Genomic DNA, 21,427 nt, shown 5'->3' on the forward strand with positions numbered 1-21,427 from the left:
GGAGATGATTGGTTTATTTAGAAGAGCCTGCCCTCTGGTGGCGAATTAAGAAGTACATGCTTCCTTAAAGCTCCACCTGGCGATATTAGCACCAAAATATATTGCAATACTAATAATAATAATTAATCAATACCAGTCAATCATTAAAATGTATAGAATCCTTTTTCATTAACGCTGATGCACTGCATGTGATCTCCAAGATGCAAAAAAATGTAGTCCAGACACACACGTAGCCGCACACACACACACACACACAAAATGGCAGGAGTGTCTTTCCATCCCTGCATATCAGGCTCACCCTCCAGAATCTCTTGGCCGTCTCCACCCTGGAGGGTTTCCTGCGGAGGCCCAGCGGCGGCACCATCGCGTGGTCGAACATCATCGTGAGGCTCATCCGCGGCAGCGAGTCGGCTGCTCGTCTCGTTCACAGCTCACCAGTGTGCACGTCCCGGCGACGCTGACTGCAACTGCTCCTCCGCCGACGGGTCCAGCCGCGGTCTGCTTCGACAGCCCCCGCGAGCCTTTCCCATTTATGAAAGCGCTGCCACACCCAGAGCCATTACACTGTGGATTTCCCAGCAGCTGCACACAAACAAAAACAAACCGCCAGTCCCTCTGTCTCCAAACCCTGCTGCATGGCCCACACATTAACGGGCCCCTAATGGAGGCCAGAGACAGTAACGGCCGATATTAGCTTTCACTCACAGTGCTCAGAGGCAGCCCTCGTCGTAAACATCGTTCCATGACGCTTCGCCTTATCAGCCACAATTAGTGGGGTCCTAAACTAATCAACGGGAGGAAGTTTGACGATACCATATGCAGAGCGGACGGTGAGGGGGGGGGCGATGGAGGGTGAACGCGGGGTAATTCAACACCTCTGTATGAGAAGCCACTGAGGGAACAATCAGTGCTAAACTGTTTATTCAGCCATTAGAGCCACAGCGCCGTGGGGGTTGCACTGTCAGGTAAGTGGCTGATTTTTAGTTCGTACGCTCGCAGCCGACACTGACGGGTTGAACAGCTGCGGAGAGGAAGAAACAGCCTTCGCACTCGCCGTCTTTATGTGCCCTTGTTTTAAAGGAGTTCTTTAACAACTGCTCGAGCTGTAATGTTTAAGTATACGAGTCAGAGCAGAACTCGAGTGGCAAATCCGTATAAACTTCATCTGACAGTTTATCTGCCAGGGACAATGCATTTTTTAAAAACTAAACAAAAAGTACTTTTGGAAAAATGGTCATTGAACCTGACTGGGAGATTGTTTGTGCGTTTTATCATCTCTTTGTTCTCTAAGTGGAAACATAATGCTCTAAATGGACACGAAGCTGTGTCGGAGAAGACCAGAAAGCAGCGATGGAGAATAAACATCTCCACAAAGGGTTTAATGACGTTATAAATCAAAATGAAAACGGCGACTTGCAGACAAACCAGGGCTGGATGATGGGGCCATAAAGGTTATCAAATCAGATCTTATCAATACGATGATAAACGTCGGCTGATTGAAGACCTTTTATGTGAAAGATGATGAAACTAGAGAGTTATTACATGTGTTTCTATACATGGTTGCTATATTTAGTTATTCCTCAAACCTTGTCAACATATTGTTAAACTGCATATTAAACATTTTGTTATATTATGAGTGAAGAACGTTACTATTGTGCTATTGAATTATTATGTGGCCTTAATACTATTAACGCAACTTGACTCAACTCGCCTTGATACTACTTGGTTTTTCTTTGCTTTACTATCAGTGATAGTACCTGGTACCTGTTGCTGCTCTGATGAGGTTCCAAGTGAGCTGAGCCGATACTAAAAAGTGGTGTCAACAGACTGCCGGCCACTGACTGGTCAGAGAGTGTCGTCACTGGAAGAGTGGTTAGACACAAGAATCATAGCCGACAATGCCCAACTGTAGATTAGTTTAAAAATCCTGAAAACATTATCAAATTTTTGATTATGTGAACAAATATTTTTAATCAACTGATTCTAATGATTCAGTTACATCTAAAACAACTGCTTTACATGTCATTAGTTTGTGCAGCCGAGCCGCATGGAAAAAAGCGCCAAAATTGACTTCTTGTGACTTTTCGAAGCTTGTTTTTTCACCTAATAGTCTCCGCTAGACATGATTGAGGACTCGGTTCAACTGGGGGTTGCAACATTCGCACTTTACTGAAACAAACCAAACCTTTTGAATAACGTGTTCCCCTCCTCGCCTGCGGGCGGTGCTGCAAGAAAGAACTTCTGTTTCCTCCACAAAAGAGCAAAACATGGAGTTGCATCATATCATATGGTTTTAGGTGAACGTAAGACACATGTACGCTGTAACATCGGGCTCAGCCATTTCTACCGGCTGTCATTTTACACGCAAATGCATATTTTTTGGCTGTGTTTACCCACAATGCCCTGCGTTGTCCGCTTCCTACATTTTGGTTCACTTGAAGCGAACCCGAGCCCTACAGTTTTTAGGACGGACCAGAGTGTGCTTCTTTGGTGCGGATCAGAGTTCCGTTGCGTATTCAAAAAGTTGTTATTCACTGATGCAGTCGCCCCCTGATGGTCGTTCAAGTGAATACAGCCCTGAGTCATTAGCTTCACTTTCCAGACACGCAAATTATGTCAATTTTTACACTCTATGTAAGGGACATCGTCTTGTTTCTTCTCGTGTCTAAATCAAACAAGACATGAATGAATAATCCTGGCACAGACCTAATCGGGAAGCCGATCAAATATGCCTCATCTTCTTTTGATGAACACTCAAGTCATCGTTTAATCATCCCCGTGCCTTTAAGGGATTTTTTTTACATTTTCTCCCCCCTACACAGGTGGTGTCTTGGTTTGGCCTCATCCTGACACACCTGTGCTCCTCCCGTGAAGAGGCAGTGAGTGAGTGAGTGTCCTCACCCTTGCAAGATGTGCCCACTTTGAAACGGCCTAATCATGGTAAATATTGAACCTCCACACCTTCATTAGCAACACGTTGACTTGGGCGGAACGCACAGATGGCGCCTCGTCGTGATGAATGTATTGCAATTTCCTTGATGCATTCAACACAGTGCAGGTTTTTTTTTTTATTTGAATTGTGAATATTTTAGCGGCGACTCCTCGCGCCCAGGGGCTACTCCTCCTGACAGCAAACACACACTCCATGCATAAATGTGTTTGTTGTTAAGAGCTTCTGCATAATTAGTGCAAACTGATTCCCGCTTCGAGTCTTCTCGGCAAAAGACAGTCACAGTCGATAAGTATTAAAAATATTCCTCTCGTACGCCTTCGCCCCGCAACGCAGTCTTTTAAAACAAGTTGTTTGTTTGAAAAATGTGGTTTTTACAGATTAAACAAAGAAGAAGAAAAAAAAGTTGCTGGAGAAAAACAACAAAAATGGAACATTAGGAAATGTTTACGACAGAAAGTGGGAAACGCCACCGACGACAATGCGCTTGTGTCGCAAATTAACTCAGGATTACAACCTGGAATCTAAAGCTTCACAAACATCTGCTTAAGCTAAACTGGTGCAGCAGCGAGGATTAGTGCGTCTGTCCCACAGTGACACACAACAAGTGTGGGGAGACAAAAAAAAAAAGGGAGAAAAAACATAACTGGTTTTCACCTAAAAGGAAATAATAGAGCAGAGCCTGCTGTTTCGGCTTCAATAAAACATTAAACTGGGGAATTGTAACTCCTGCTGAACAATAGTAGCCGTTAGTAATTCCCGCGAAAGTAATTTCCCCTCAGGAAAGTTAGCCAACTTTTTTGCTCGATGCTTTAGAATCGATCAACAGGTGAGCATCTCGGGCCAGGTAAAGGCCACAGCAACACAAAGTTCAAGCATTGTTGAATTTTTCACTGCTTTTTCAGTTGTTACAAAATCTCATCTGGCCTAGAAAGAAAATTCAACGAGGAACCGAGCAAAGAATTTTTAACACAGCGTTTTCAAACGTCCTAGTTTCAATTTGAATTCTTCCATTATTTGAGTTTGCACACATAAATGAACCTATTCCACAAAACCAAAAACTACCAGGGTCAAAATGATTATATGTCCCCTTAAGAACTGACGTTCTGTTATTGAGCCACAGCACAAATCACTGCGCAACGCTCAAAACGTATTACTTTAAAACTTGAGGGTTATCATCTCCCAATTTACACACCGTATAAAATCTCCAGAGAAAGCATCGTGGCAAAAACAAAAGAAATCAGTTAAAGAAAAAAAGGACATTTTACCTTCTTCTAACTGGTAGCATGCTAATTTGATGATTAACAACCAAAACACCTGTTTGAAAACAGCATTATTATAAGCGCTTCAGCCACACACCACCTACAGGACGGACTGTGAACTGCATTTCCACATCAATCGCAATTCCGTCAAAAGGCAAAAAAGTTGAGTCGACGAGGCAGCTTCGAGATGCATTCAAGGCCCCTCAGAAATGTCAATACTCCTGCAAACACACACATGCAGTCCACTAAATCAGTGTATCTCAACCATTTTCAGACCAAGGACCACTTAACTCATTAAAAGAAACACTCACTGACCACCTTACTGACAATAGCCCCAAAACAATATGCCAACTTCAATAGTTCACAAATTACAACCTCCTAAAATGAACTAGTTGATTTGATAGTGAAAACACACATATGTCGCAGGCAGTCTGATAAGCACTGAAATTAAAACACTGGAATTTTAAATTTGAAGATGCATTGAAGGACCCTCAGAAATGTCAACACTTCTGCAAACACTAAACTAATGCTGCCATAATTACATAGTCATGGTCATGGGAGAAATATGGAAACACTTTTTTTTAAATCCATGCAATTACTGATAAAGAAAATCATTGAGATGTCACGACACTGACAAGCAGTTCTTTTCCGATGTCGGGTGGGGGGGTGGCGGGTTCTATTGGTTAATTAATCAGCTATCTGCTTCAATCTATCGTTATTCTATCAGCCTTCAAAAAGCCACTTTAAGCTGACCTCTGGTCGAGAGCGTCAGGAATCTCTCTCTGCACGACAGCGGCTGAAAAGCATTAATGCCGCTCACATTTACAGCTGTTTTTGACCTTCGTGACCCGTCAGCTGGCACTAGTATGAAACGTGGTGCGTGGAGAAAGGAGCTTATACTGTGTGTGGGGGGGCTCGCTACATTTTCTTTGGGGTTACTATGGCAGCCATAACCGATGGATGGATGGATGGATGGATGGATGGATGGATATTACAGGCTCAATTTATGCATCTTTGATGAAGCACTTGCTTTAATTTGGAAACATGGCAGCAAACACGGTTTCTTTGAAGAAGAACGAGGATTAATATATCATTAAGTAAAGACGTGGGGTGGCTACAGTAAAGTGAAGTCTGCAGAACACATTGAAGCTCTGCAGTATCTCCACCACAGATTTTTAGAAGGAAATGAAAGTAATTAAGTGCAAAACACTTTCCCTTTCTTAACGCTTTGCTTCCTCGTCTCGGCAAAGTTAAGTCAACTCCCCAAACTAGAACCGGTGTGCACCTTCAGCACATATTTACACCAAAACCCCAGCAGAAACCTACGCCGTCCTGCACACGTTGACACACGCAGGACAATACAGTATTTATCCACAGTCTGTTTAATTCAGGCCACTGTTGCAACCTTTTTTCAAAGCCTTCACCAGCCAGCACCCAGGCTGACAAACACTGACAGATAAACCAGAGAGGCTGCATTTCTGCAGCTGACAGCCCCTGAAATGGATTACTAATGGATGAAACGGAGCACACACACACACACACACATAAAAAAAGCTTCCTGCAGGTGGGGGCTGCTACCTATGCTTTTGACAAGTGGAGGATTGAGAGAGGGAGGAAGGAGGGGAACAGCAAGAGGGGAAGATGATGGAGGAAAGGAAAAGGAAACCTATAGAAAAAGTGACAAGTTTTGAAAGACTCAGAGGAACTCTGCGACGGTCCAGTGAACGCTCAGGAATCTGCTGAGATGCAGAACCAGTCGGATGCTTTTTCCCCTCCTCCATCTTGGCAGACGAGTCGGCCTGACAACACAACAACGCCGCCGAGTGTCGGTTACATCTTGTCCGCGCTTCATTTCCTGTCACATCAGAGTTGATGAGGGAGCCACTTCCTCGAGGCCAAACACGGATCCAAATTACGCGCGTACATAAAAGATGAAGTGCTCTTGTGAGTGTGCGCGCGAACGAAAAGCGTGCACCTCCGCACCGTCGCGCGTCGCCTTGAAGACTGTGCCGACGCGTCAGCAGTCAAACGAGCCCACTCCTGCGGAACTGAACAGCGGCGAGCTCATTTACAAACCCTCGTTCCACCGCGTGTCCCTGACGCCACGCGGAGACGATGTCATAAGCAGTTAAAGGCTCGTTTGAAGGCCTCGCGTCATACAAGCAATATCTCACAACTAACTCGCAGCTTCACAGTGAACTGTACCTCAAGAGTGTCCCTTCTTTCTATCTATCATGTAACTCGGCATGGTGGCACGGTAGCACAGCGGTTAGCACTGTTGCCTCACAGCAAGAAGGTGCTGGGTCCTATTTCCGGTCTGGGACCTTTCTGTGTGGAATGTTTTCCCTGTGTATTTTTAAACAACACTTTTTAAGAAGCAAATAAAATATCGATTTAATCATTCAAAAAATATTTGTTCTTTGCGTCGTGGTTTTTTGTTTGTGGGCGGGCCTTAGGAAGCTGCCTGCTGATTGGCTACTGAGTTTTGCAGCAACAGCTCTACAGACTGGAAGTCATCATGGGCTTGGAGTCGCTGTCCGTCTGGAACTCGTTTCACGTCGACATCCGACAAAATAATTGAAAGTATCTAACATTTATAATCCGACAAATGTTAGATATTTACAATTATTTTGTCGGATGTCGACGGGGGGAAAGGTCCGCCCACAAATAAAACACCACAGCGCAAAGAACAAATCAGGGAGCACAAAGAAGAAGTGTATTTTCAAACAATAAAATATAATATTTTTGAATGATTAAACGGATATTGTATTCGCTTCGTGAAAAGCGTTGTTTGAAAATATTGACACAAATCTAATTCCATACCATCCGGCCTTGAAATTTCGTTGTGCAATTTCTGTTGTATAATGACAATAAAGATGATTTTCTTTCCTCCCAATGTATCAGCTGTAATCCAACAATCGGATCGAGAATGAGTCAGGAAAGGCGGACTTTCTTGCTAACGCGTTAGCCTTTAAGCTAGCGGAATTTATCGCTAACACGTTAGCATTCAAGCTAGTGCACTTCATCGTCACAATTTCTTTTATGTCTGCGCACTTCACGGACCTTTTAAATATTGAATACATGACAGGGGTCATAAAAAAAAATAATAATTAACAAAATGCATCATTTTGAATGACTGGCTGATGCCGATGATTTAAAAAATGTCACATACCGGCCCAATTAACCAACGCATCTGATTGACTGGTCTATGATTACTGCTCCAGATCCTCTTACAATGCACGCATGGATAAAATTGTATACTATTGATAATGATGGATGTATGGCTGCATATCTACTTGGTCCAAAATCAAATAATGTTAAATGTGTCATCAAAAGGAATCCTCTTGTTTCAATAACTCTGCGTCTGCTATGCTGTGACAAGATAAAATAAAGATCTGGCCTAGTGTCATTTTGCACAACATAATATCATAAGCCATCGTTTTTCTTTCCATTCTTCTCACAAACACATTCTACACTCTCTCTCTACCTCGCCATCAAATTATGTTTATATTGTTCAAATAATAAAGTCCTTTTTTTCCAGGCAGCCTGGCTCTACTGTATCCACAGCTGCACAGAAGCAATATTCTTAGGTTGAAAATTTAAACAAACTTTTCTTTTTTTTCCCCCCTATTCCCTTCAGTTCATATCTGAGAGTAATTCTTCACACGGGAACCCGGGGAGCGCCATTTATCGTGAGCCTAGTTGTGGCCTCGCAAGGTCCTTTAATGGCTGTGTGGTTCAGAATAATTTCTTTTTAAAAAAGCAGCCGAGGTTGTTTGTTATGAGCCACCGCGTGTCCTTGTACGCGCTATATGTGCAGGCGCAGTGGTGGGAGGTTTTGTCACGGTAAGGAACAGACGATATGTGAAAATGGTCGTGATGTTATTATATTAAAAGGCAGTGAACATCTACAGCCATGAAAGATGGGGCAGGAGAAATCAATTTTTTATTAAGAGGCCACGTAATGTCTTGATCTATGACTCGGAGGAGTCATAGATGGGGCAGCGTTTCTTCGCATGCCCGGTGTGTGACGGTAAAATTCACACACAAAAAGAGATATTACAGGCATAATAAGCCTCTTTTCCACCTATGGTTCCAGCTCGACTCGGCACGGTTAGGTTGGTTTTCACACAAACAAGTGACTTATAAAGCAGTTGTTTTCAGTGTAACTGAATCAATAAAATCAGTTAATTCAAATATTTGTTACTACTTACTGTTAATACTTTTCAAGATTTTAATTGTTAAGAGATTGTAATTGTTGGAGATGAACCCACGTTTTTTAGGATTTTGAAGTCTTTTTTAGGCCTGATTCTTGTGTTGGATATCGCGCTCATGCCTCTTCCAGTGACCAATCAGTGGCCGGCAGTCTGGTGACGTCACACATAGTATCGCCTCAGCTGGCTTAGAACCTCGCCAGAGCAGGTACTAAAAAAAGTACCAGGTACAATTGCTAGTGGAAATGCAAAATACCGTGGCAGAAAACACGCATTGGAGATTAACCCACGTTTTTAGGATTGTTAAAGCCCACATAGACCGGAAGCTCCAATTAACGCTGCGTTTGTGTGTGTATCTGCGTCATTACCTCGTTTATGAAACCCTAAAGTTTCAGAACAAACAGTTCAGCCACTGCTGAGAAAATAGTGTTGTATTGTTTTCCTGGGCTCTGCGAAGCGGATCGGCACTTCCGTAGTTTTATGTCGTCATCAGAAATCCTCACCACTCCTCTCACCACCGTAGCGCCTCCTGGTGCGGGCACTAGTCCGGGCACATCTGGTTGCGTACATTCAACCGCAGAAGAAGAAGAACTACTCTCGTTGTAGCTGCTGAGATGCAGAGCATCCACCGTGCCAGAGGGGGAGCTGTGTATCTGAGAGCTGGCCTATCTATTACGTCACTTCCAGGTACCTGGCCAATCACAGTACAGTAGGAAAGCTCTCGTTGGCTGGCCAATCACAACACAGTCCTGGTTCTGGGGGTGTGGTTTTGGTCTGAAACAGCGCGGCTGACGAGAGCGTCAGTGAGGAGATATTTTGATCGGCTCGTTTGCAGCGATTAGTAGGTTTTTAACCATGAAAACAAGTTAATATATGTACGTAGACCTCCATAACTAACATATATGTGTGATACAAGCATTCTATGTCGCCTTTAAGTCTTTTTAACTGATCTACAGTTCGGCATTGTTCGGCCTGATTCTTGTGTCTGACGTCACAATCAGTAGCCGACAGTCTGGTGACGATCCTCGCTAAAAAAAGTACCACGTACCATGTACTATGCTAGTGGAAAGGCAAAATAACTGTGCCGTGCTGAGGCGAGCTGGTGGAAACACAAAATGCAACCGCAGGACATCAGACCAAAGTACAGTGTAAAGCAGAGAAGAGTATCTTGCATATTCCTACACAACGGGAGAGTGCAAGGCAAAATTCCAAATTTAATGAGGCCACAGAGGATTAAGAAAACAAAAAGACAGAAACAACGAGCAAAAATAATCCAAAGACAGTGTTGGTCATGAGGCAAATATTTACAACAAATATCCACAAACATGAGGAACAAATTATGGCATATGGCATGGGGTGGCATCTTTTACATCATTATACTCATTTTCATTCAAAAAAATCCATATTGTAAAATGATGACTGTGTGATATTTGTGTAGATCTGTGAGTAGATCAGATCAGGGTTAGGGTTAGGTCGCCGGTTCAAGTCCCCTTTAGGTCGAAGAGCTGGGGTACCCCTGAGCAAGGTACCCAAGGAACCCCCCAGGCACTACTCAATGTGGCAGCCCACTGCTCCTAATTCTAGGATGGGTCAAACGCAGAGAAATAATTTCCCTAAGGGGATTAATAAAGTATATATTCTATTTCTAAATCAAAACAATAATCAATTTAAAATTATATTTTGGCTTTAACAAAGATTGGTGCCGTAGCAGGCTGTATTGCGTTTTCGATCAAATTTTGATTAACTGGCAACCCTCTGGTTACAAGTCAAGTGCCCTGTCCGCTAAGCCATGGGCTAACGCCAATAACAGCAGCAATAAATGCAAGACAAACACAGAAATAAATAAAAGCTGGATAAAAGCGTCTGATAAATGCTTAAATGCAAATGTAAATCAGGGGTTAAAGTCCATTGTTGTGACATTTAGCTAGCATTTTTGGAGATCTTCTAACGCAGGACATGACACAGTGTGTTTTACCATATTTTTTTTCCATGGATTCTTTTGTCTTTTACTTGTTTTTATATTGCTGCATATGTGGAATAATGCACAGTAGATGTAACTCATTATTTAAGATGAAGTTAAAAATGTGGGACACAGTATGTGAGACTGGAAATGTTAAAAATACTATTTCAAAAAAGGAGGCTGCTCAGCATATTTCAATGAAATATGCGTTTCTTTCTGCTGCGTTCTATATTTAAAACTCACAGATGCACAGATCATACTACTTTGGTGTGAATAAATGCACTATTGTTTGCATTCTAATGCAGGAATTCAACTTTTATTACTCACTATTTTACTGTGAGATGCTCAATGTGCAAATGCTTTTCTCTTTTTTGCCAGTGTTTGCCGGGAGTTTTGTGAAGCCACTGTGACCTTCACTCACGGTCACCGATACTGAAACATTAAATGAGAGACGAACATTGAAAATTTGAGATAATTGCCTCAATGTGTTCTTCAGATAATGCATTCACAAGGTAACAAACAAAAGGGGGATTCACAAGGCCACGGTGACCTCATTAACGACCGCCTTGACCTCCCATTGTTGTTGTATAATGCATGTTCTTTATGTATTATTTAAAAATAAACTTAACAAAACATGAGATCGTCATCATGTTGACCTTCAATGGGCAGAATTTATTTCATACTTCATTCCAAGTGGCAATTGTGGCACATTTATAGAAAAGTCCCTGAGGCGTTTTCAGACACTGTTCAGGAGAATGCACTGATGAAAACCACGAGAGAGAAAATATGCCTTATCTGTCTTTTTTGCCTAAGTAACTGCAGAATCACGGGGTTACCTCACGATACAACGATTCTGTCATAATCAGACAATCACACAGCGATACGTGACGATATCTTTCTAACTGAAGAAAACAAAAATGTTCCCTCTTCTTCAGCCAGGTAAACAACGTTTTTTAATCTCATAATTATGACTTTTTATCCCTTAATTGTGACTTTTTATTACTTTTGATTATCAAGGCTAAGCTTTACCTATTTTTTTTTTCAGGTGGAAATTGGCTTACATAAATCCCTATAATTAAAAAAAAAAAAAAAAAGGTTTATTTCATCTCTTTATGTGTTGTTGAGCCAAAGTCACGATTCATTTCATATCACATTTTTAGTAGTGATATGAAATAGAATTAATTGGGCAAAAGTCACAAAATACACTACAGTTTTTCTTTTCTTCTTTTTGTTCATAAAAACGAGGCAAGTGAAATTTGAACTGTGACATTTGAATCCGTTTTTAAGCATATCGAGTACTTTCTGCTCAGGTGTTTTTATATAGTTGGTGAAAATGAAAAAAATCTTTCATCAGATTGCCTCCAGGTAAAAAAGGATATAAGATTTGGGGAAATCTAATGGAAAAAAGCAGCCGAAAAGCTCTGTGTTCTAAGAGTTAAAATATCGATATTTGCTCCGGCGTATCGACGATATAACCACCATATCGATATTTTGACACACGCCCACCGCAGACTAAAACGTAGCAGCCAAACCAACCTCAAACTTTCACATTCTACACAGTGCAACTCACTTTAAGCCGCAGATACAGAGATGTATACGCTCAACTGTACAGCCATAATCCCAGCCCGTGTCGACGGGTGGCGGCGGGGCAAAGGAGACAAGCTTGCTGATGTAAAGTTACGCTTCGCCGAGCCGATACCACTCAACGGGACACAAGGTCATAGAAAGGGCGAGCGACGAGGAGAGAAGGAGAATATATCAGAGGAGGCAGCGAAGATTGGGGGCTCAGTGCTGTTCAGGAAGCCTCAACAGGTCAGTGGGAAGGAAGAGTCTGTAAAGAACTGTGGAAACAACATCCACTCAGTAATGGATCAAGGGATAAACATACACTGGGTCCAACACGAGAGCCTTACAGCAGCAAAAAGGCACTTTTGTTTACACTGTATTTGTCGGAGAGAGCTGTTATATGAGCTATAATGTTTCTGCGGAGAGGCAGAGAGAGAGAGAGACAGAGAGATTAGCTGCCATAAAACCCTGAGTTATTATTATTTCTAACCTGAAGGGCACAGCTCCAGGACGCCGCCTGTGCTCGAAATCAGCCAAACGAGCAAACGTGTAATCAGCAACATTTTGAAGCTCTACTCCAGAGTCATCACGGGCGGGCACCACATTACGGGAAGCAGATGAGTCTAATTTGGATGTTTATGATGTGTAATTGCTGAAATGAGTCTGTGTCAGACAAAAGGAGAAGAGAAAGCTTAAAATTAGCACAGACAGGCTGAGGGGGGGGGGGGTTTGTGGAGGCGGGGAGGCAAAACAGAGACAAAGGAGAAGAAATTGTCTTTTGTGTGTTCGTCTCCTTTCTTCTTTTTCTTATTATCAGTCACAGACTTTGTTTCGTTTCCCCAGAGAACTTTATGTAATGATGGCTATCAGGATCTGAAACAGGGTTTTGATAGATAAGAAAAAGTGTTTCGGTAACAAATTCCACATATTAACTTTAAAGGTACTTTATGCCATATTAAAGTAAACTTGGATTATGTTGCTAACCCTATCACCAACACCGAATAGCTTAGCTTGTGCTACTAACAGAGTTAGTCAGACACGGAGAGCTGCAGTTATGAATCCCAAATGTTAGCAAACTTAAAAAGCCTCACAATCCCTCTCAAAAACATCTTGACCAGCAAGGTACAGTAGAAAAATGACAGCCCAAGCCGCCCACTGGCGTCATCGTTGACCATTTGCCACACCCTCTCCTTTTTGTTTTGTTTCGGCTACATATAGCAATTTATGTGGCAACTTTTTACATAAAACAAAACAATGCCGCCAAGTACGTGACCATCATCTGGATCTCAACGCTGATTTGTCTTCGTGTCAAAATGTAAATCCTTCACCAAAGTTGCCCAGCCAACGCAAAATTCGCCTAATCTACTCACATCTGTGCATCGACTTTGTACTGTGTGTAAACGCGCGGGACAAATTCTGGTGTGAACGCAGCGTTAGCTACAAGTATTATATGATACAAGTGAGCTTGAGCTAAGGCTATAGCGAAGCCCCCGTCCGTCTCTCTCTCTCTCTACACATCGTCATCTTACTTGACTGCTCGACTCGGAAAGCGCAACTTCAGACTACAACGGGAACGCACGTAGCCGAAGCGCATTGCTAGCATGTTTTCTGATGCTAATGGTTGCTGTTGTACTAAAATCACATATGTATCCTTTAATAAAGATTATAGCTGCAGATGTACAATGCTACAGTGTTATTTTCTGCTGCGCCAATGACGGCAGAGCGAGGAGTCAGGTGATAAGCCGCCGTTCCCTTTATGGTGCTGAACCCATCATCAGGCTCCTGCTCTGATCCCACAGTGTGTGCTGGCTGGGTCACATCCTCCCCTATATTGCCTGCGAGACTCGCTATTCATCTTTGATTATATACTACACTATTCAATTATCCACCTCTGCTTTTGATCAGACGCCGTCTCTGTTGGCCTCTTTTTTGCCTTTGAGGCAAACGCGATATCTTCTCTGTCCCTGTGCCTTCCTCCCTCCCTCCCCTCCCTCCCCTCCATTCCTCCGTCTCTGTGCTTTCCTTTCATCATCCCTCATCCCCTTGTATCATTGATTTAACCTCACTTTGTATGCCTGGCCTTCAGTCCCCACAGACCCTGTCTCCCGGACGCCACATATATGCTCCAGCCTTTGCTGCAGAAATGCTAACAACGCTTCACTCTGAGACAGGAACAGGAGAGCCTCTAGTGGTGCAGTGGAGCCACTTCAACTCATGTCTTCTACCTCCCAAAATGTTCAAATGAACACTCAAAGACACTAAGTCCAGTTTGTACATAAACTGCAACACGAAACACAGCATAAAAAAGAAAGAAGTCTAATATATGTAAAGTAGCACAGTGCATCAGAGTTTGTTTGTGCTCATTGTTCAAAGTCTATTTTTGTTTCTCCGGGCCTTAATAAGCTTGAAAAAAAAAAAATCAACTTTGGTTTCACTGCTGCCTCGCACGCTGCATTTGATTCTGTATCCAATCGCATGAAAAAAGACTTGGAAGAAAAAAACACATCAATGCGCACGAGAACTATACCGTACATCTGAAGAACTGAAGCAAAAACCTGCAGAAACACAGCATTTTTTTAAAAAGTCTTGAAGACGTTTCAAGTCTCACCTGAAAGGCATCTTCACGTTGCTTTGAGAAACAGTTTTAATTGAGATGTATCAAGTCTTTTATACATCTTTTAACAAATCTAGCAGCCGCTTATATAAAGGATTTCAGAAGATAACGTGACCCGGTTTGATTGGGAATCTTCAAACATACTTCAAAAAAAGAAAGACACTTTGCAAACTCGTGAAGATGCCAACTCTTGCAAATAAATGCGACTGAATTGCATCATGAAAAAAAAAAAAGTCAATCTAAAGTCGTCCCGCATTTGAACAAGTTTGGCGTCCGGCGTCAGTTCCTGATAAATCACACGCTCTTTTGTTTCTGCACGGGGAGTTTGTTGCTTTGGAGTTGTGTGCCCCTCCACTCTCGTTGGTTTCCCCTCCTAATCTTAGAAAATACTGCGTCCAGTCATAAATAATGACTAAATCAGCACTCTGGTTTTCTGACCCATAAAAGTGAAATGCAGTGCAGCTCTTGTGTGCGGCCTGTGTGTGTGCGTGTGTGTGCGCAGCGTCTGTATGTGCGTGTGTCAGAGTGATGGATCGGCGGGGAGAGAGAAGCTCTGCTCAAACCCCTCCCTGCCCCCCCCCCCCCCCCCCCACGGTTTCTTCTCCTCCTCTCCCCGCGGTTAAAAAACGTGCCTCTTGAAGAAGAGGCCGGATATGAATTCATTTTGTGCTGAGATGTAGTTATTAATGCCCACCATCTGTTATCGTCAGCGAGCTGCCAGAGGAGCGGTGGCAACACAGAGAGGAATGCAACAGCGGCCGGGGGAGTTGCAGACGTCAACGGGGAGACGCGCGGCGCCACCTTGGTACTGATGAATAGCAGTTTTTTTCTTCTTTTTTTTTTTTTTTTTGGAAAGTATTGTCTGTTTTGTTTCTCCAGGTCTGCAAAACACAGTCGCCAGGAAACACATCATAAGGAACGCGGACAAAACTATTATCCACACTCTCAAGCCTCTTAATAACTCAGATTCTTATTAAGCAACTATAAGGTGACAGAGTTCCTGCAGAATTATTATATTCTGTTATAATCATTGTGTTTTATAGTAATAAAACTGAATTGACCTGAATTTAAAGATTATGTATAGGAAATTAAAGTGCATACAGACAAATAAATGACATCTAGGGCTCAAACAATTGCTCGATAATAATAGATTAGGAATTGATTACTAATTACTAAATGGATCGTCAACTATTTTGACAATAGATTTATCGCTTTAAAGGGGTTTCTGATTGTTTTAGCTTCTTAAATGTGAATATGTTCTGTTAGTTTCACCATATGACAAGGAAATTATTAAAACGTGATCATTTCCAGGTTTGACAAACACCGATCAATATTTTTCTGACAATATTATGGACTAAACGATTACACGGTTAAAGCGTTTCATAATAATTGAAGGACACTCAATGATCATGAAAGTTGAAATATATAAATGAGGGACGAACATTCTACTTACTAATAACAGTGTAAATTTCCCCTTTGAGAGACTGATTGCTTCTTAAATGTGAATACTTTCTGGTTTCTTTGCGTCATATCACAAAGAAATCATTAAAACTGAATAATTTTTGGTTTGTGGACCAAGACTAATTTACCCATTAAATTCCTCCTTCAGCCTCTGTTTCAGCTAATCATGTGACCTCTGTATGCCATGCCACGATTGGCCCTTTGCACCAGGATGTAAAAAATGACATGTTCACATACACACCAACCAACCCGTTACTTAATTTGGTTAGTAAAAGCTTCCAGGTGATAAATAAAACATACCGTCGACTTACACCCTGATGACTGCATAATTCATCATGGGACAAAAACATGGGCCCACACATGTGCAGGTGTCATGTTTTATTACAATGACGACGAGTGTGTGGACAACGTGTGTGACGGTTTTTGTTTGTGAAGGAAGGAAGAAAGAAATTGGATAGAAGAGGAAACGGCGCCAGAGGTCAAAGCGGCGTGTCACTGAGGATTTACAGTATGACAGTAATCAAGTGACAATGAGAGGAGAAAATTACATTTGCCTGTGTTTGATTGGACGTGACACTGCAACTGTTTTTCCCTTTTCCATCTGGTTCTCGGTCTCCAGGTGTCCTCTGAGTCGAGTGTGTTTTAAACTGCAGACGTCTCTGTTCCCGTCGTTAGTGCCGTCATTCATCACTCGCTCGTTATTTACTAATCCAGACCAAATTGAGCCAAACCTCCGTAAATGTTTTCTCTGTAAATCAGGTAAAATTAATGTCAAGTACAGCAGTTCCAATATTTGACACTGATTAAGACCAGGAGTGGAAAACAGACGGTAGTGCCTTTGCACACATGTATCTGCCAGCTGTTGCTTTGCCAATAAAGAATAAACCACTAAACATGAACAATTCTCTTCAGTCTTTATTTAAAAAAAAAAACACAACAAGTCAGTCCATTTACAGAGGCGTATATTTATCAGTATCAGTTAATTTTACTCATAATGATCAAAGCAAAAGCCTGACACCTGCAATAAATAAATATAATTGTACACTTAGAGAAAAGGGCAAATGCCACATATTTGACAAGGGTGGCCAACAGTGGCAACAACAATGCTAACTAACTGTTTAACTATAGTGATACGTTTGCTAAATGCTAACTTTAACATGCTAAGGTTGAGTGGGTGATAGGGTTGCCATCTTTAGCTGCAACACCAACAACATCTCTGTGACTTTAGTGGTAAAGTTCAACTTAAATACTAACTTTAACATGCTAATCCTGAGCCTGTGCTGTGTTTGTTACGGTCACCATTTTAGCTTAGCTGCTATTCTAACATCTATGTGACTTTATTAGGCAGCTTTTTGAGCTAACGTGCTAATGTTGAGATGGTGTTAAGGTCGCCATCGTAGTTTAGCTGCAATGTCTACATCTCTGTGACCTCATTAGGCAGCTTTTTGAGCTAACACGCTAATGTTGAGCCTGTGTTAAGGTCGCCACTGCAATGTCAACATGTCTGGGACTTTATTAGTAAGGTCTTTAAGCTGACATGCTAAAGTCAAGTAATTGTTATGTTTGCTACAGTCACCACTTTAGTTTATCTCTGTAACTTTATGATACAGCTTTCTGCAACACCAACATCTCTGTGACTTTATTAGGCAGATTTCTGAGCTAACATGCTAAAGTCTAGCAAGTGTTTTTTGTTTGTTACAGTCACCATTTTAGTTTAGCTGCAACACCAGCATCTCTGTGACTTTATTAGGCAGGCCTTTGAGCTAAATGCTAATATTAGCATATTGTTAAACCAGTGTTACAGGCACCACACACAGTAACATTTTGTGATTAGCATTTAACACCAATGAGCAGAGGCTGATATGAATGTTGTGAACATTAACCCGTCATACTGTTGTTAGTTTACTGTTAGCGGTGGTCGCTCAGCAAGCTACCTTCATGTTAGAATATGCTCTTAACCACACAAAAGTCAGATCTGCCCCAAAATTGAGTCCGATTTTCCTCGGGCGACGTTTGAATCGTTTGACAGACCTTAACGGTTAAGTCGCGTTAAGGTAATCATGCAGACAGAAAAACAACACACACACACACACACACTTCACTAGGACCACTTTACTAACAAAAACCTGCATGAACGATGTTATCAGAGCAGAGCTGCTGTCACTTTCTATTACTTGAGTGCAATAAATGCGTCTATAAATAAATAGATTATAAGCACACAGTACACTGTAAAACTGCGTGGTTATCATCCCAGCGAGGGTGGAAGAATGACTCCCTTGACTTAAATCAGAATTCTATTATTCCCCAAATAACCTCTCTACCTGCTGACAGCGGGGAAAAGGGATATAAAAGCAGATTATACTATACAGTGTTGAATATATTTAAGGCTTTTTTTCTTCCATTATTACAATTCATGTTCATCATAAAACCTGAATCTGCTACTGGCCAGCTTATTGAAAGTGCATTTCAGGCCGGGCTGTCTTATAATCCATAGCCAGAAAAATACCCTTTTTGTGTGTGTGTGTGTGTGTGTGTGTTTGACAGAGAGATAAAGCCATAAGGGAGAAACATTGGGTGAATTAATGTGCCTCTGTGGGTTTATCCTTTTCCTTTTTTTCCCCTCATCCTTCTTAATGCAAAGTGCAGGAGAAAAACCATTAGACCACAGAATAAGCAAGATGTGTTGGGAGGGGGGAAAAAAAGTAAAACTATGGGAAAATATGCACACACTCGCACGAAAACGCACCTCGATGTGAGTTTAAGTGCTTGAATCTTAGCCATACATCTCCCGAGTCTCATTAGGATCGCGTTGATCATAGCAGACAGAGCAAACGAGTCTGAGGAGGCAAAACAAAATCAACCACAGGGACAGGGCTTTGATGGAGAATGTAAGGATTCATTTCTGTTTCTTTTAAAAAAAAATAAATATATATCTCTATTTCACTTATTTAAATGCCACCGGAGAGGATATTTAATTAATGAGTCTGAAATGTGAGGCCGCACACATAATTCTTACACCTAAAAAACGAAGCAGCCGCCGAAGCCAGTGGCTCGAGTGAGAAATATAAGGCTTTTGCATATTATAACATCACTATCTGGACCGATTTGGACGGACACAGAGGAGGGTGAAAGGCTTAACAATGCGGGATATGAAACTCCGCCGATTTCCCCGTCAAAGTTTAAAAGTCGGCAGATAAGAAAGTTGCACTCGACGGCCACAAATAAAAACCCCAGATGGAGATAACGCGTGCGTGCGGCGCGGCGAATGCAAAGACAACATGTTTGATTAGATTGTAATGAGTTGTTTCATCAACCAGGAAATCGTCATCATCATCATCGGAGAGGATTTAGGAGCTAAGATGACTATCAAATGTATTGACACAGAAGGATTTTTGGCAGCAGCGGAGAGTAAGTCGAGCTCATTGCAAACAAGAGCAATAATGAGCTGTTTTAAATGCATTGTCTATTTGAGGGGCGACTGATTCCTTTATCGGGAGTCATCGTATGGAGAACAAATACCGATGAGTAATCTGTTATATACTAGGAAGAATAGATTAAGCAAACTGACGCCCTGTAGCGCGATTGCTGCTAATATTTGACGCATCCATTCCATCATATTTCATAAGGAATTTACTCCAAGTAAGTATCTTGTGCCAAAATAATCCCTTCCATACTCTGGAAGAAAATGGCCTGAGAACCCCACTCGTTACTCATATCACTTTCCTTTACAACTTCTCAAATGTACCTGCAGAAATCAATAAAAGCCACGGCGCAGACAATGACTCACGCCAATTTATTCAAACGTTAAATTAAACCGTGCCTAAACTGTTTAATAAAAAACAGAGAGCGATTATTTTCTCCCTCTTTCATTCTCTTGTGTCCTTCATGGTGCTCTCTTTCTTTCCCCTTTACTACTCTGCTTTTTCTTTTATTCCTGTAAAACACTTTAAAGTTGCTGCTGCTGCAAACACTGAGATACATTTTGGAATCTTGCAAAGAACATGAAGTTATTATAAAATAAGAGAAATTATTCCACTAATATTTGACACTCTGAACTGCTGTCTTGTTCTTATCCAGTATTAGCAAAAGAAACAGTGAAGGGTGTTCGTCTGACGGAGTCACCCGATGACACCTGGCGTGTGCCCTTCGGCAGGTCAGTAAAAAGCACATCTGCTACCACGCTTAATCTGGACAGTATAAATATTAAATGTGATAATAATCCTGAAGGGAAAACCACAACAAAAACAAAAAGTGCCAAGGACAAGGAGGCTGGTGTGGAGAAAGAAAACAGGTGGCGTTTAAAACCTCAGTACTGACGATCAAGGTGTTCGACTGAGATTTAAGATCAAGAGAAGTTAAGATAAGATGAGATAATCCTTTAAGAGTCCCATGACGGGGGGGATTTGCATAGTTAATGCAGCACACATATAAAGTGATTTGATGCATGCATTTTAAACATCAGGGAAGAAATGAAAGAAAATGAAAGAAGTGCATTAAATGTTTACATTAAAGCTTTCAAAAAGTGGAATTTTGAAAGTAGCTTCCCTGCCATTTTAACATCAACTTTGTCAGAGCGATGAGGCCACGCCTTTTGACATATAGAAGAAAATCCTTTCGTAACTTTCAATCATGAACTTGTCCAGAACATGTGGATTGAGTTTGATGCAGCTAGCTCAAAGGTGCTAGGACGAGTTCGTTCAAATGCATACACCAGCCACTTTTTTGTTTTTCCAAAATGGCCGACTTCTGCGTGGGCAGAGCTAATGGAAGTTCATTGGAAATGTGTTTAGAACCATGAGAGCGACGAGTGTACCAAGTTTGTTTTAAATCGGAAACAACTATGTGCTGTAAAATGTATTTTTTCTAACATTTAACGCAATTTTGGCCACTTTCTCTCACCTCAAGGAATTTTGGATTAAGCCAAACAAACTCAAAGAATTACGTCCCAATCCGATAAATTTTTTTGTCCGACCATGACCCGACTTCTGGGGGCGCTACAGAGCCCTGGAGCTACGAACGGGTCCGTGCCCTATGTCACTATCACATTTTTTGTCGACCCGACCTTCGTGCCACATTTCAAGAGTTTTTATGCACCTTAAGCCTCTCAAAAATGGCTAGAAAGGCTCGGAAACAATAATAATCTGCAGGATAACAATAGGTTGGCCCTGGCACATTAGTTGCTCGGGCCCTTATAAATAATAAAATACAAAGTGGGAAAGAAAAGTTAGAAAGTAGAAGAGGAGCTGCTGCAACAGGCTGCCACACTGGAGGCAGCCTATGGAGATATGACAGAAAACTGTGATAAATGAATAATATGACAATAAAACAATGCCAAATTTGAAGATAACACTCTTCTAATGTTACCGTTTGATGCTAAAACAGAAAAATATGACAGAATTT

General features: G+C 41.7%; 1 protein-coding gene across 5 annotated transcripts in view; it reads right to left on the reverse strand.

Annotated features, from left to right (window-relative positions):
* Positions 1-21,427, reverse strand: part of dpp6a (dipeptidyl-peptidase 6a) — a 268,421-nt gene that overhangs the window by 159,943 nt on the left and 87,051 nt on the right. Inside the window, exon 1 of one of the 5 annotated variants that reach the window (XM_058632236.1) lies at positions 299-473. The exons of the other annotated variants lie outside the window; for them this stretch is intronic. Within the exon in view, the coding sequence (XP_058488219.1) occupies positions 299-394 (96 nt within the window). The 5' untranslated portion in view covers positions 395-473. Of the gene's footprint in view, positions 1-298; positions 474-21,427 lie in introns of those variants that run through there. 5 annotated transcript variants of the gene reach the window in all.

The sequence above is a fragment of the Solea solea genome, chromosome 1, assembly GCF_958295425.1.
Source record: "Solea solea chromosome 1, fSolSol10.1, whole genome shotgun sequence".
NCBI lineage: Eukaryota > Metazoa > Chordata > Actinopteri > Pleuronectiformes > Soleidae > Solea > Solea solea.